At 31.0% G+C, this 13,650-nt stretch overlaps 1 protein-coding gene across 4 annotated transcripts; it reads left to right on the top strand.

Annotated features, from left to right (window-relative positions):
* Nucleotides 1–1,019: 1,019 nt before the first annotated feature.
* Nucleotides 1,020–8,532, top strand: LOC112688168. Of its 4 annotated transcripts, none has more exons than XR_003149049.1 (18): nucleotides 1,020–1,152; nucleotides 1,655–1,837; nucleotides 2,556–2,792; nucleotides 3,036–3,137; nucleotides 4,234–4,323; nucleotides 4,411–4,494; nucleotides 5,217–5,330; nucleotides 5,592–5,660; nucleotides 6,440–6,535; nucleotides 6,606–6,704; nucleotides 6,879–6,995; nucleotides 7,074–7,184; nucleotides 7,276–7,392; nucleotides 7,469–7,558; nucleotides 7,645–7,704; nucleotides 7,795–7,860; nucleotides 7,947–8,086; nucleotides 8,150–8,240. XR_003149049.1 is itself a non-coding variant. In XM_025561235.1 (18 exons), the coding sequence occupies exons 1-18, from the start codon at nucleotides 1,132–1,134 to the stop codon at nucleotides 8,294–8,296; spliced, it is 1,875 nt and encodes a 624-aa protein (XP_025417020.1). In that variant the 5' UTR covers nucleotides 1,020–1,131; the 3' UTR covers nucleotides 8,297–8,532. The 4 variants fall into 4 exon arrangements, 3 of the variants coding, with proteins under 3 accessions (XP_025417020.1, XP_025417019.1, XP_025417021.1); XM_025561235.1 differs by having other exon boundaries at nucleotides 4,411–4,488; nucleotides 7,947–8,024; nucleotides 8,150–8,532; XM_025561234.1 differs by having other exon boundaries at nucleotides 7,947–8,024; nucleotides 8,150–8,532.
* Nucleotides 8,533–13,650: the final 5,118 nt, after the last annotated feature.

The following is a 13,650-nucleotide window of genomic DNA, read 5'->3' as shown; positions in this document are numbered from 1 at the left end:
GGCTTTATGTGAAAATAATTAATTAGAAAAACAATTGCAAAAATTTTTTTTTGATTTTATTTCCATAATCCTCTATATCATAAAGTCTATGAGGAGAACCTTAAATGTGATGTGCAATATTAAAATAACTCGCAAATTTGAGATTTATTTATTATAGATTTGTTGTTTCATAAATTATAAACTGTAGAAAAATCGATAAGAAATGATTGTCACGTGATGCTTTTATTATATTTCCATCGGCTATTAAATTTAAGTAATAATAAAGCGGTTTAACATAATTTATTCGCTACAAAATAGTTTATTTACATCAAAATAAAATTCTTGATATGTGAATCGTGACTCTAATACCTATCATGACTCAAAGCCCTTTTACGTGGCACCATAGATTACAACAATTTAGCAAGGTATATACATCTGTTAAACCGTAATTTCATGATTCGAACTCGTGCATTTTGGCGTGTTTATATTTTATGGCCATCTTATATTTTTCAAAGAGTACGTCGGATTCAAGTGATGATGCATTTAACTTTCTTGAATCCGTTATAGCGCTGAACGTACATTATTATTATTATAACAACGACGTATAAAATGTCCACGTCTCACCGTACAGGAAACAAATCAATCTCACATATTAACAGTATTACAATAATTTGTCTCGTTGTTATGATTTCATCCCATGAGTTGCTCAACCTCGCGTCGCTACTGCTTTGCGATAGGAAAAACTACGTGCATTTTTTTTTCCTATCGAAAAAACGTAGAAACACGTGTATAACATCATCGATATCGTAAAGGAATGTGTGTGTGTGTGTGTGTGTGTGTGTGTGTGTGATACACAATAGTAATTTATGATAACAACAATAACTAATTGTCTTGATGAGGAAAAAATACGAATCGTTTCCATTGAGGACGAGCTGCGCAATGTGTGGTAGGGCACCACGAGGACGTCGGCTTGGATTACGTACCGAAAAGCCTATAAAAGATACGGGAGGACTATTGATGTGATATCAAGTTCAAGTTCTTCTCCGGGTAGCGGTCGACTGCGACGATAACGACGAGTAAAATCGTGCGGTGTGCAAAAGTCGCGTTGAATATAATATCATATTTATAGTTTACGGTCGTTGCAAAAATCGAATGATGCGTTTCTCGTTAGCGGTAAGTCCGACGTTGGATCGTCACATACGAGTGTTCACTAGTTGCGATGTTAATAAATTTAGTCGGATTATGTTTTTGCAAATAACTCTTACGTTTTGTGTTCCTCGGTATTTTTAATTAAACAAAAAAGTTTTAGGGAAACATTTAAATGAATAACATTTTATTTTAGTACAATTCGAAAAATTCTCAATATGTTAACAGTAAACTTCTACAGTTTCTAGACTTTTCACATACATTTTAGTCTTCAGCAAATTAACTCGTACAGAAAAAAAAACCGAATAGATTAGAACCATTCGATTATTCCGAACGCAGCAAATATCGAAATTAAAAAAAATCCTGATGGGAATACGTGTTTACGGTCCTACGAAGTTGGTCCCGTTTCACCACGTGCCGTCAATAACGTCCGCGGAAAAACGGAACAATACTTCGTACACTTGTATTGCGCGTTGCCTTTGTGTCTCTCTCAGGTGCACTTCGACGAGTGATTTAATTTGTCGTGCAGTTCGCAGTTTTGTTCGTGGCTGTGGCTGCAGTGTCTGCCGGGGTTTATCCGGTGAAAACAGGCGGCGGCAAAGGCGCGTCGAAACATTCGAAGGGTGGTGGTCATGACAACGCAGAGGACGACCGTTTTCATATGCAGTCGGCCGACGGACAGTACGTTTTCGGGCACACCACCGGAACCCAGGTGAGAAAGGATACCGAAAACCATCCCCGAACTGCGAGAAGCCGTTGCGTTTCGACTGTAAAAAGTATAATCGATGCGGGCAATATTATTCGTACACGGTAATATGAACCACCAATGAACTTCACCGACGCGAACGGATTCGATTTTCAAACGAAACTGTTTGCAACGAACCATTTTTTTTTTTGTAGTTATAATTTTTTTTTTTTTATCTCAAAAGTTATCGTATTATTTTCCATCGGTCGTTCACGCGATGAAACTTATTCACTAATCGCTTAACGTGCTTGTCTCGTTAACTTCATCATATTTTTTTTTAGAAATCAAATACGTTTGTCGATTATATCGCTTAATAGCGAATATATTTAAAAGTTTTCAGCGAACAAAATAATACGCTTGAATAGGTAATATTCACTAAAAGCGCACTACTGTATTACCTGCAGGTCAAGGGAAACTTATACGTCTGAGATGATATTACTGTTTCTTAGAATTAACGACGTTTTCAATGTATTCAGTGTTCACTTTACATACAGCTTTTATACAGCTGTTTATTTAAGTACTTCGTGCGAATTCTACAATTTCGTCGATTGTTCTATGTTACTACAATTTCATCGTTTATTCGAGTATTCTTTCAGCCGATTGACTCGAGTATATCACTACCATTACACTCATATTGATCTCCATTTCGGTATAGTATTGTAATTGCAAATTATATGTTTACCAGGGTCGAGCCGAAATACGCAACAAAGACGGTACGGTGACCGGATACTACAGTTACGTGGGCGATAACGGTAAAGTGGTCTACGTCAATTACGTGGCAGATCAGAAAGGATACAGAGTGTTGTCCAACACCGGTGTGCCGTCGGCTTCGGTCACCATAGAAGGCGATGCCGGAACCAAAGGTCCTCGTGCCGAAAAGGATTTTTTACAAGTTTTTACGGACTTCACGAAACGCATTAAGGTATTACACGCCACATTGCGATTTTTTACGAGTGTATAATGTTGTACTTGCACCTATTTGATGTAGTTCCTAAATTTGGCCAGAGGTTTCCGGGCTAGCGAAAATCTGAAAAAAAAAAATTCTGTCGGTAAATAATATTTTCGCAAATCCAACGTGATTTTCGTACCGAACGTCGTCTGTCACGCCGCATAACCGCTAAATCGCTCTGTTATTTTTGTTTCTATTTCTATTTTCTTTGTACAGGACAAAGTCGTAAAACAGGCCGGACAAGAAACCGTGGACCTCGGTGACGGTCAACATCAAATCGACGTCATTGATCCCGCTTCAGTTTATCCGACTAAAGAGGTATAATAATGACGAGCACATATATATATATATATATATATAATATGTAAATCCCTAAAAGCTTGTGTAGAATAAGTTTCGTAAAGGATTTATGAGAGATACTTAATAAAGTTTTATAAGGTCAAATCATGATCTCTCAGATAGGAAAAGTGATATTTTTGATAAGTCTAAAAAAATAATCTCTTGAAGCTTCATGCTCGTCAAAATAATACTATATTATTATATTATATATTATTTTATTTTTATTATTATTATTATATTATATATTAATATTATATTTCATTGTGTTTTCACTAAATCTGCGCCTTGGTTAGATATTTTTCGAATAGGTTTCGCCAACGGCAATAGTTAAATACAATGATTAATCACCGTAAATAGTAAAAAAAAAAAAAAATAATAATAATAACTTTATTTACCACATAAATTAGCAAACAGCCCGTTAGTAATTGAATAATATTGCACACAATTTGTATTAGTCACTAAAATGCAGTGACACTATATTCTATGACTTTCTTTTTACAAATAATTTGGTTTTTATAATTCGTTTATGTTATGTTCATAGCGCAAAACTAAAGTTTAAATAGTTTTTTATAGTATAGTAGGTGGGTCATAATTTTGTCTTTGTACATTTTTGCTCATAGTGAGTATATTTATTTTTAAATCTTCCTATTGAAATGATACGTCAATTTAAAATATGATTTCATTTTTATTCGTGCAAAATTTCATTTTAACCATTGAGAGTTACAGCATTTAATTGTCAAAGTCCTTTAAAGATCTAACAATTATTAAATAAACGATGTATAATAAATTTAACAAATTTAATTATTTCTACAAATTCTAAATCTAAATGTTCACATATTGGATTATATTATACATTTATCACTGTTAGATATTTTCAGTCAAAAATTATTCACCAAATCATCAAATTATCAAACAAATAAAAATTCTATAATAAAATAAAATTAATTGCACCTCCATCATTTTTATAATTTTATTAAGATTAAATTTTCTAATCCATTAGTATTTATCAATTTTGTTATTCTCGTTTTTAAGCTATTGATATATAAAAAATATTTGAAAAATAATATTATTGCAGATAAAATCTATAAGTAACAAAGAAACAGACCAGTTTCCGGATTGGAATCGAGTAAAGATTCCTTCAACCCAAAAACCAACAGTGAGCATTGTAAGAAACTTAAAAATTTATTTAGCATTTGAACCGGAAATATATAAAAAAAAATCGATTAAAAATACAATTTTGTTTTCCAATCAGGACGGAATTGAAATCACCGAAGGACAACAGCAACAAGGAACAGTAGATCCTAATTTGGATAACGTAACAACTCAAAAAGTAAATGTAAATATAAACGTGTGTATACTTCTTGAGTAGTTTTATAGTTGAATACGTAAAAAGATTCATAGAAATTAAACATAGAAATTTATTTGCTTCCCGAAGTATAAATTTTAAGAATGTAAAATATTGAACTGAAAAACTACACATACAATGAATGTTTATAAAATTATTATCTCGTTCACCGAAACTAATTAAATTTTTAAATAACATTAAATAAAATTTATGTTATATTTAATTACTTAGAATGAGCTTTTGCAATTATTGAAGTAGGATTATATTTGAAAATTAATTTAGTTTCAGGTAAATAAAAAAAGATTATTTTAAAATGTAATCAGAGCATAACTTTATAGTAAAAAATGAATTTTAAAATATAAAACATTTTCAACTAAGTTAATTTAATAAGCTATGAAACCATTAAACCCTATTGCGATTTTCTTTTAAACATTTTTTCAAGCCATTAACTAAATTTGTTTTTAATATAAAGAATATATATATATATACATAAATCTTATACAGATTTCTAATTTTTTTCGTCCAAAAGACAAGTCATTTTTTTGATTAAATATCTAGGCATGATATGATATCAATACTATTTGAAACTAAAATATCTAGATAACATAATTTTTAATTATTAAAGTTTAAATGATTTAATTTTCGGATAATTTTGAAAAATGAGAACCTTCCGACTTATAATATCGAATTACGACGAATGTTTTTTTTAATAGATTAAAGGATATGATAACGATATTCAAGGATCTAATAACTACGATTGGGATGGCGCAGTTATAACTACAGAAACGGCTATGAAAAATATCCCATCATATCCCAATCAGCCCCAAGTAATAACAATACATTTAATAATATAATAATGCATGTATCATTATGTTACACAAAATTATTAACATTTTATTTTAACTATCAAAATCTACCGTACTATTAATATTTGTATTATACAAGTAGTAAAAAAATTGTGTAACTAATAATTTTATAGTTAGTTATGATGGGTTATTATAGAAAACTTATAAAATATTGAATAATTTAAACTCAATGTAAATACGATTAAATACAAAACATTAATATTTCTATCTAACCATTTGTAGGTTCCCACTAAAGGGGATCGAAAAGAAGAATATGCTGACACAACTACAGTTCACGAAGTATACGTCCAAGTAAATCTGAAATAAAAAAAATGATCATATAAATATACGAATACGTAAATTACACATAGTTATTCGGTATAAGTTTCGCGTTCGACAGCATTTTTATTTTATTTTCCATTAACCTTCGATATGATCGGGTAAAAAATTGGAAAATTTAAATAAACGAAGAAAATTCTTTAAACTAAATTTCACTCTTAGTCGTTATGAAATTATGAATGCCCCCCCCCCCCCCCTTAAATTAAATAATAAAGAAATACTTTTAAAACCGTATCTACTAAAACCACTTTAGATAAAAGATTGATTGAAAAACTCCAAATTAAATTTTTATAAAAATCCTCACATAAATAGTATGTATTTCTACAAATTTCTTCAACGCATTAACCGACGACTCAAAATAAATTGGTTAAGAGACTTATGACTACGAAAAAAAAATATATATATATATATATATATATCATAAATACTTTAATAGAAAAAAAATAAAATCAAGATTCTGAGGATCGGTCGGTGGACGAACTGGCGTGTTTACTATTCATGGAATTCATGTTTTACTCTTCTGTACTATTTTTGTACACAAAAATATAATATTAATATAATATTTTTTTTATCACTACAATTTATTGTTATAACAAGCATATACATTTTACTAAATCAAATAAAAATAAAAAACCTCCGATAGACTATTTAATTGTTTGAACTGTAAATGTTCTTATTTCGCAATCACGTAGTAGCAATCCGGTGTATCTTTTGTCCAACATATTAAAATGTGTTTTTTAACGTCAATACAGGAAATCACGACTGAAATCGGTAACTCCAAAGTCATTACGGAGTCCCCCGTGTTCACTAATGATGCGGAAAACAATTCACCAATTTCAAAACCCGCGGTAACTATTACATCTTACAACTTTCTACTTCTTACACACAGTTGCTGTATACGTCATTATTTGCACACAGGAGTCAATTGTTGTCAACGATGCCCAGACAACAATATCTTATTATGATGTCTCCGGAAAACCGGCGGAAGGAAGAATGATCAACCGAGAAGATATCCAGGTGACTATCTTAACGCTTCGTACAAATCCTACGATATGAGAACGTTAAAGGCTAATATATTACAACTTAAACTGCGCCGGCAGCTTTTCTTGAAATATTATATTTACCATCCGTTATGCGTTTTCGAACTAAAAGTTGACGGATCAAATTACACCCGTGTATACTGTGTTCTAGCTGACAACAATGGGCGGAGTGAGGCAATTCGAAGAGTCTTCGACTGTGGCGGCGGAGATATCGGAAAGCGTCACGACTAATAACCAAATCGTTCAGGAAATCCAAGAAAAAATCAAGGTGACTCGTAAACGAATGCGCCGCGAATGCATTTTATAACTTTTTTTTTTTTATCTATTTCCCCACGACGCATTATAGACGCCACTTGAAACGGATGTAGTACTGACAACCGGCAAACCGCTCGATAAAGAATCGTCCGACAACGTTCCCGTAGTCACCGAAAACCCAAGTGATCGAATCGATTTAAAAGTATGAACAATACGATCGGTTTTTTTATCATATTATTTATTCGCCAATTCATCGCGTTATAATATCACGACGTCTGCACCCGTGTTTCCAGATTGCCGACGCCGAATTCACGACGATCACGACTGCGGTCGACGAAAAAATGACGGTAAATACTCGTGTGAACACCGCTTCGCCTGCAGAGTACGAACCCAAGACAACCACGTTCCAGGTACATAAAAACACGGACGATCAAATACGTCGTTAAAATCTGCGATAGTAATGTGTTGATTTTGATGTTTTTAAAGCCCGATGTCAAAACGAGTGACATGGAGACCACGACGACCGGCATTCAGTACGTGACCGAAGCGAACAGGGACGACGGTTTTGACTTCAAAGTAAGCGATTAAACCACGTGGCGTGGCGTTTACGTTACTGTAGTTTTCGGTTTTAATGTCGTTCGGTTGTTTTTATTGTTGTTCAGACGCTCGAGCAGAGCGACGTGATCGGGACGACGAGCATACCGAACCGCGGACAATCTGAGGTAAGTGGGCCGACAGAATCATCGGAGTTCCGTCCGATACACGCACGCGATCGAGTCGAAATTCAACTCGTGTTAAATTTCTTTTCGCAGGCGCAAGAGGTGCAAGATATCGCGTGGCCGGAAATACCTGCAGTGCCCGCAGTACCGCAAGTTTTGGTAAACAAAAGCCGCTCTCTGCAGAACCACGGTTCTGGTCACCTCGCTCTACGTCGATATACTAAATAAACCTGTTCGTGTTCTAGGTACCCCTGAATCCGTATCCCGAGAATTCGGGCGTCAAAAACGCAGTCGTCAAATCTCATTCGGCCAACTCGAGACTGGTAATGTAGTTAATTGCGTTTGAAACACGAAAAGAAAAAAAAAAGTACATTCATAAATGCGTGTAAAAAAAATACAGAATATACGTTAGAATCGATGTGATAAATAAACTGATACGCTTTTACAGGTGAGAAATTTCAACTTAAACGTAGACGACGCAAAGTCCTCGACGGTCAACTCCTTGGAAGAAATCAAAACGACAATGCCGACCAATGTATCGATGGATGAAGACCATTCGACTATGTTCTATTCGAAATATTTTATCATAGGTTGAACATTAATAACAATAATACGCCGCAGTCGCGATTTAAGTTAACCGTGTCTATGTAATATTATTTAATCGTTAGTCGTATTGATCCTGTGCCTACTCAAATAAGCTGCCGAGTAAACCGAATCGTAATTGTAATGAACTATATTATTATAAATGCTAATAGTTTTTTATGTCTTTCAAATGTATCCCTTATGTATAAAATATAAATATATTCTAAATAAATATAATTTTCACGTTCACATCGTGTGATAATTAAATATATATGTGTATATACATAAATTCCGTATTTTAAAATTCATAGTGTCCCGTATTTCAAACCCGTAATGTTGCATGCGAGGTGTAAACTATCGCATGAACAATACTACTATGTGTTTTTGTCGTTTGAAATCTAATATAAAAACAGAGTTTTCAAAATCAGTGTTTAACCGCATAAACGTTTTGTGCCCTCGCAGAGAGCAGTTATGCGTGACGGTAAGGTAAGTTTTCTCAACAAAAAAACGGAAAATTATAATATTATGCGCATGTTTCGACGATTCTGTCTACGAGTTAAATAATTTGTTTTCAATGGAAAATGTGAGTTGCGAATGCGCTTTCTAGAAATTATACAGTTGCACGACCGGACGGCGGACGAGCGAATATTATAGCACGTTAAATCGTAGCTGTTTAATTTCGCGTCGTCGAGACAATTATTATTATACAAACGCTCATCTAAGTGACACGACGAGAATGGCGTTGACGCACAAAATTTACCATACAATTAATATCACGTTTAATACTCTTTTAGAACACAAAATAATCATTAAAGTCGAAGTAGACTTTCGATTTGTTACCTCTTTGTGCCACCACTGAGGATTACAATGTAAAATGTACCATACAACAAGTGCGCGCAATTTATTACATTTACTGATGTACGTCGGTAATAATACTTTGGTAAAGTATTATAAAGTGAGTTATTTATCGGTAAAGTAATAAATATAAATTACTTTACCACGTAGCAATTATTTTTAAATTTTATTAATCAAATGTTTTTTTTTTTTACTTTGTTCTCAATTTAATTATCTAAAAATGAGTGTTGGAGAACTGGAAAGTCATCATTCATCCGAGATCCAGACTGGAGCCCGAAAAGTAGAAAATCTTGTTTTACTAACAGACAGTTGCTACTAGGGTTTTTGAATTGTAATCGACTCCCACCATCGTTCACTCATCTGCCACTCCTGTGTTAGTGTTGTGAATTGTAACCTGATTAGTTAATTTTTAAGTTAGTCAAACTACTGTGAAATATTTTTGGTCACTGTCTCAGACCGAATTAATGACGGGATTACTGCCATCTATGCTCACCCTTTGGTCCGTTTGTGCATTGTTACCAGTTTTTCTGTATCTTAAAATGTTGCTGGTGTACACAATTTATGTTCTCGAACTATATCTTATAGATTTTTTTAGAATCCTTGTATGGTTGAATTAATTTATATACTCATATATTCCTAGTATTAAATTAATGCTATGTCTCACTCGTTCAAAAGATTAGCATTATTTGGTTTTTTTTATTTATGCTTGTCTTTGTTTCTGTTCCAATTTATATTTATTGCTCAGAGTCAAGTGTAATTACGAGTTGTTATATGCAAATATTTTTAAATTTTTTACCATGATTATGTATGTATATTAAGGTGGTCCTAGAAAGTGGTCATAGAATGTGAAAAAAAAATAATTTAATATTTTTGAATTGCTATCGCTCATTTCGTTCATGATCATGAAAATAAAATATTGATTAAGTCTTCTTCTGATATCTCAACCCTTACACGTGCATCGAGAAGGTTGAAAATAGCCAAATAAGGCATTTTTATATTTTTTTTATTTTAAATCTGAAGCCATAACATTTAGCCTAAAAATTCATATTACCTTTATGATAGAATATAACATTTCCTATAAATAATATTATAATATGTTTTTTTAAAATTCATTAATTTCCGAAGAAAAGAAAAAAATTGTAGGTTTTTTTTTTAAAATTATTCGATTTTATCACATTTAATTTAATAATAAAACTTCGCCTTATCTGTTATTTTGCAACTATTAAACTATATTTAAAATATCTACGGACTAAAATACACATTAGTATATTTACTGAGTGTAACAATAGAATTAAAACAAATACTGTAAAGTAATGGTTGTTTATTTTTTTTAATTTGTTTTTACAAAAAAGTGTATTTGATTGGAGCAACTTCACATCAAATATTTGGATCTAAATTGATATCAAATAAACAAGTTTTATGTTTTATATTCTATAATATACGTAATGTTAAACTAAGTTTACGTGAAATTTCTTGTTTCATTATTGATGAGACATTAATATTTTGGAAAAAGGCACGTATTTCAACGAGAAAATCATTTAATATAAATTTATTTATAAATTCAGTTATTTAGTAGGATGAAAAAAAGCTTTCTTCATTGATTGGCAAATATTTAGTAGAAATGTTACGGTAATACATATATGTATACTGTGTACTATATTTTTGTAGAATGTTTTTAAAAAAAAGCTCTAATTGTTACTTTCAGTTGTTTTTCGTATGAGTTCACACTTTTATTTTATTATTATTCCTTTTTTTTTTTTATAAAAATATAGTTTTGTAAAAAATTTATAAAATAGGATTTGTGGTTTTATACTCATAATTAAATTTAAAAAATGTTGACCAATTAGAATCTTATAGAATCTTAAGTTTTCCAAATATTTAGATTAATTTTGATAAACGATAACTATAATTAAAATGTTTTCGTCTTGATATTTTATCCAATAGTTACATTTTCTAACAGTCTAGGCTACTTTAAAATAAAAGTGCACTTTCAAAGGTTGGGATATAATTTATTTTTAACACACTTGGAACCGAAAAAAAATTTGATTACTCATCAGATTATATAAAATGTGTAAACGCTAATTGATAATACTTAATATCTTTGTGCAGAGACCTGCAATCTGAATACTGTTTTTTAGTTGGTTTTTATTACATAAAAATACACATTTTTATGATCTTCGAATTTTTTTGACTTAATTAGATAGGCGCAAGTGCCATATAACTTTGTTTCTTAAATGGCGACCACTTATTTTAACCACTAATTATTTTTCGCCAAATTTTTTAATGAACTTTGGTAGCTTAACCAACTTCCAAATTCAAAATTGACCAAATTATAGCAATAAAAAAAAAAAAAAAAACAATGGTAAAATGCGCGGGATTTTCAATATTTTTACTGTAATTCTGAAAATAATTGTTCTATGGTTATTTAGACTTGATATTTTTACCCCTTATTAATAAGATGATATTAACACGTTATTATTATTTTAACTACTGTTAATTTTTACATAAATTCGTGCAAGAATTATAACTTAGGTAATGCATACGAACAGTAAATGTGTATGTTATTTATTTCGCTACATTAAATGGATATATTGGAATTAATGAATTGTATTAATAATTAATAACAAATTTAATTCTTATTTAAGTTATTAGTTTATTCAGTTATTAAATAATTTAATTTATAAATTGTTTAAGTAATTGTCTAAACCTATGTCAGATCCATTTAATGTAGCGAAATAAATAACGTACTTATTTACGATTTTTATGGTATAAGTTATAATTCTTACACAAATTTCAATAAATTTCAACAGTAGTTAAAATTATAATAACGGGTACATATAAGCTCAAATGTTTACTTGAATCTTCTACGTTGCATCAATGTTCAAGTATATTGTAATATAAATTGATATGAGCTAACTAGTGATGGGAATGAAATCCGGATTCTTCGAAAATTTTAAATCCGGATTTCGGATTTAAAAACCTGAGTTTTGAATTTATTATTGCAAATTTCTGTATTCTAATCATACTTGTATAACATTCATTACACCACTTTTTAGTCGTTATTTTAATTCTCGGACAAGATGAGGGTGAATGTAAGTTCCTACACGAGATTTTAGCAGGTAAAAAAAAATACATACCTTAGTTCCTACACGGTGGAAAAAGGTACCTATGTAAGTTCCAATACGGCAAAAACCAGGTACATATGTAAGTTCATACACGGCGGAAAAAGGTGTAAATATCTATATACGATGTATATACAAATAAATATGTGATGATTATACAATATAATAAAAATCGCATAACGCATTTTCCTTTTTCGCGATTGAATATAATATTATATAAAAAGTAAAAAATACAATAAAAATCGCAAAACGCATTTTTCAACTATAGAGTCTACAGCTTTTCTTATGCAAGAATTACTAATTTGTTGCCATTTCAAAGTGGCATCACTTAAATGAATGTGACCAAAACACGATTTATCTATATTTATTAATTGGGCATTTTGACCCAAAGTATAAACTTTTGCACTACACTTATTCATAACACAACGCCACGTAATTTCATTTTTTTTAGATGTATGATGCTTAAAAAATTTAAAATCATTCAAAACTAGCAGTTCTTTGCCTTTTTCACTCAACATGAATGATACATTCTCGCTCATTGTGACTTTGTATAACTGTATATGATTAGTATAGACAGATATGTACGGACACACGGATGTTTCGAACAATACTAACAAAACTTTTAAGAGAAGTAACTTGATGTATATTTTACTACGTATAGTTATAAGTTATTTTAAGATTATCAAACCGAAATCAAGTTCTGTATCATTTTTATTGATGGTGAAAAGTCGTAAATATGACGAGTCGGGAATCAGGATACTATTATCAGCTTGTAGCTTGTCGTATTTTCTAGTGATTTCGTATACGTTTTGCTTTAAATTAAGTATATTTGAATGTATAGTTGTATTAAATAGCTATACTACGCTATACCAGCGTATAAAGTTTCAATAACAAATCTAATTATTATATACTTATTTGTGAAAATGCGTTTTGCGATTTTTATTATATTGTATCATTATATTTATCATATATTTATTTGTACATACATCGTATATACATATTTATACCTTTTTCCACCGCGTAGGAATTTACATATGTAATTGCTTACCTGCTTCTCTCGGGTAGGAACTTACTATTCCCCCAAGATGATGGTGGTCTAAATAAGATACCTTAATAATTGGTAAATACTTCAAGTCTTATGTTTCATTATTTTTAAAAATAACAAATAAAAATAACTAACATTTCTTAATTAGGTTAGGTCAAAATATTATTAATTTTGAGAATGTTTAATTATTTTATATTTACTATATATAATTCTTGAAAGAATACTATCTCAATGTTTTTAAATCCGAAATCCAGATTCAATGCAAAATCCGGATTTTAGAATCCGAAATCAGTAAATCAGTAAAATCCGGATTCCGGATTTCAAACTTCAAAAATCCGGATTTTT

The sequence above is a fragment of the Sipha flava genome, unplaced genomic scaffold (assembly GCF_003268045.1).
Source record: "Sipha flava isolate LNK unplaced genomic scaffold, YSA_version1 37_pilon_pilon, whole genome shotgun sequence".
In the NCBI taxonomy this organism is placed as follows: domain Eukaryota; kingdom Metazoa; phylum Arthropoda; class Insecta; order Hemiptera; family Aphididae; genus Sipha; species Sipha flava.
Note: the sequence above shows the minus strand (reverse complement) of the source record. Positions and strands in the feature narration are given on the sequence as shown.

Excerpts from the sequence above, each read along its gene's own strand:
- LOC112688168 (XM_025561234.1), top strand. The coding sequence starts at position 1,132 with ATGATGCGTTTCTCGTTAGCG. Across the intron at positions 4,324-4,410 it reads AAAAACCAACAGTGAGCATT|GACGGAATTGAAATCACCGA; the intron begins GTAAGAAACTTA and ends TTTTCCAATCAG. Across the intron at positions 6,536-6,605 it reads CACCAATTTCAAAACCCGCG|GAGTCAATTGTTGTCAACGA; the intron begins GTAACTATTACA and ends ATTTGCACACAG.